This window comes from Dipodomys ordii, unplaced genomic scaffold (genome assembly GCF_000151885.1).
Source record: "Dipodomys ordii isolate 6190 unplaced genomic scaffold, Dord_2.0 Scaffold117, whole genome shotgun sequence".
NCBI classification, from domain to species: Eukaryota; Metazoa; Chordata; class Mammalia; order Rodentia; family Heteromyidae; genus Dipodomys; species Dipodomys ordii.
Window position 1 is genome coordinate 5,295,171 of NW_012267333.1, and position 2,928 is coordinate 5,298,098.

At 36.8% G+C, this 2,928-nt stretch overlaps 1 protein-coding gene across 1 annotated transcript in view; it reads left to right on the forward strand.

Moving 5' to 3' along the window:
- Positions 1-643, forward strand: part of LOC105995376 (olfactory receptor 5W2-like) — a 2,927-nt gene extending 2,284 nt beyond the window's left edge. Inside the window, exon 2 of the mRNA XM_013029079.1 lies at positions 583-643. Within this exon, the coding sequence (XP_012884533.1) occupies positions 583-643 (61 nt within the window). The remainder of the gene's footprint in view (positions 1-582) is intronic.
- Positions 644-2,928: the final 2,285 nt, after the last annotated feature.

The window sequence follows — 2,928 nt, forward strand, 5'->3', positions numbered from 1 at the left end:
GAGTACTTATAAATTGTTTTAAAAATGCTGGTGGAGTCACTGAAACCATATTTAATATTTGGCATCAGTACTTGTTTCTAGGAAAGAGAGGACTTAATATATAAGTACCTGAAATCAGAGAGTATCCCAACAGCTACAAGGCTATCCCATTTAGTAAATCAGCTTAATCCCAATCAATTCCTTGCTTAAGTGACTCATCTCAGGCTACAGTTGTAATTATTACTATTTTCTTCCCTTTACCTCCACTGCCAAAGCGTTTTGGAATGCTATGCTCATTTATCTACCTAAACTATCACTCAGATTGGACTTGTCAAACCTTTATTTTGATGAGATTATGATGTTAGTTTTTCCATCTTTATAATTATCATTATAGACTGCAGAAAGGACATATCCATTCAGAGGTGATCCCAAGAGCTTCAGGCCTATGGATGAAAGACAGTATATGGAGTTGTCAATAATAACTTTATGGGCAGTTACATAGTATAGGAATGTCAGAAACAGAAATAGAAGGAAAATCAAACAGACAAAGAGCTTCCTCTTCAACATAAAAGGTCAGATAGCAGCGTAGAACAGAATCCAAAAGAACCAAAACAAACAAAAAACAGAAAAGAAAAACAAAAACAAACAAACAAAAAAGCATTGAATGGTTGGGAGACAGTGGCTCCCACCTGTAATCCTAGCTACTCAGGAGACTGATACTTGAGGATCGAGGTTCAAAGTCAGCCTTGGTGGGAAAGTCCATGAGACTCTTATCTCCAATAAACCACCAGAAAACCTGAAGTGGTGCTGTAGCTCAAGTGGTAGAGCACTAGCCATGAGCTGAAGAACTCAGGGACAAAGCCCAGGCCCAGGTCCAGAGTTCAAGTTCTGAGTCTATTCTCCCATAGTTCTGAAATCAAAGATACTAACTTATTGATGGACCAGACAAAATACAAGATACAATTGAATTACAATTGAAATAATTTTCTGGACACGTCAAACAAGAGAAATCTAATGATAACCATAAACCTGTACTGAAGAAACAGTCAAAGGAAGAGGTCTCTGATTTGACTATTTGTCAAAACATACAGTAAAGAAAAGATCATTATCAACTGTGAAAAGCACAAAGTAGACTGAAGCAACCATCAACCAAGACAAACATTAAAAATTACTAGTGATATCTAAATACAATTAAAAGCACAATTAAATTACACAAATACAATTAAAAACACATTAGAATTAAAGGTTCGAAAGTGCAATTTTTAAAACTCAAAATAGTTGCTTTAAAATTCAAAGAGTGTATTTTAAGACACTCACAAATGGGTCAACTCTTCTGAGCATTTCTGTCATGATTTCTAAATATTTTATCAATGAGTAATTTCAAAATATGTCAAATACAACAGATGACAAATACAAAGAATGAAAGAAAAATCAGAATAGATTATAGCAACAACAGAACAGATCAAGAAAAAATAATCTGTCAACATCGAGGAAGGTTGTGTGGAAATATCCATGCAAGGATTGTAAATAGAAAATAATATAAGGGTATTCTATGGAATACATATGACACCAATTAGACTGTTAGCACTTATTTACATCATAGAAGCTAAAGGAAGAACAAAAGGAAGAGAAGGAAAGGTTATTTATAAATAATGGCTAAAAAGCAATGACCTATGGGGAAAGGTGTAAATAGTCATGTACAGAAATCTGAAGATAATGACACCAAGATATGTATTAATCGAAAAGTTATTAGTATCTATTGCGAGTTACTAAGACAAGTAGAATGCTCAAATAGGATATTTTAATACTTCTATATATGTCCTGGCCTATACTCATTTGGCACATTGCAAAAAATCAACTGGAGACATGAAGGTCATACTTTTTTAATCTCTGGAAGGGGATTATAGCTTACACAATTAGTGACTTTTTTTTTTGTCAGTCTTGGGGGCTGAACTCTGGACCTGGGCACTGTCCCTCAGCTCTTCAGCTCAAGGCTAGCGCTCTACCACTTGGGCCACAGCACCACTTCCAGTGTTTCTGCTTATATGGTACCGAGGAATGGAACCCAGGGCCTCATGCATGCAAGGCAAACCCTCTATCACTGAGCCACCATCCCAGCTCCCAGTTGGTGATTTTTTTTGACGCATTGGTTTCCTACAGAATTTGCATTTGTGAACTAAATGGACTTTAAAATACTGGCATTGTGCTGGGGATGTGGCTTAGTTTTAGAGTGCTTGCCTCATATGCATGAATCCCTGTGTTCGAATCCTCAGTACCAAATACACAGGAAAAGCTGTAAGTGGCACTGTGACTCAACTGATAGAGTACTATCTTTGAGCAAAAGAGCAGGGACAGTGCTCAGGCCCTGAGTTCAAGCCCCATGACCAACAAAAAACAATGCAGGCCTTCCCAGAACCTGATACTTGTTAAGTATCTGTTCTCCTCAGTTGTTGATTCATGTCTTCCCATTCTTTCTGATAGAAACTTGGACCTACACCAAGTATCATAGCTTTCATGGCTCTCATGTAAGGGTTTGTCTCCTTTAACATGACATACCTCTAAGGGCTTCTGTGGCTTGAAGTCCTTGATGATTCTAATACAGAGGATTTGTGATATTCTCTCTTGTAGCAGGCATCACTCTAGGACTGGAGAATGCAGCCCAGATGTGAGTGTAGACAATTTCCTAGATACTCTCCTCTCCAAACTTTCTCAGAGTGTGTCAGTAAATCTCAGCCTCATGATGAATATAGAATAGGATTTAAAAAAATTCCTCTACAGCTAGTGTCTGGTTCAAAATCAAATATAGAAGTTTGGCCAAATGAATTTGTGCAGCATCTAAAAATCTCAGACTAGATAGATTGCTTCCTTTTACATGAGGCTATTATTGCTGAGAGAAAGATATGTGTCTTATTCATGCCTAGAAAATAGTAAAAAGATTTTTACATATTA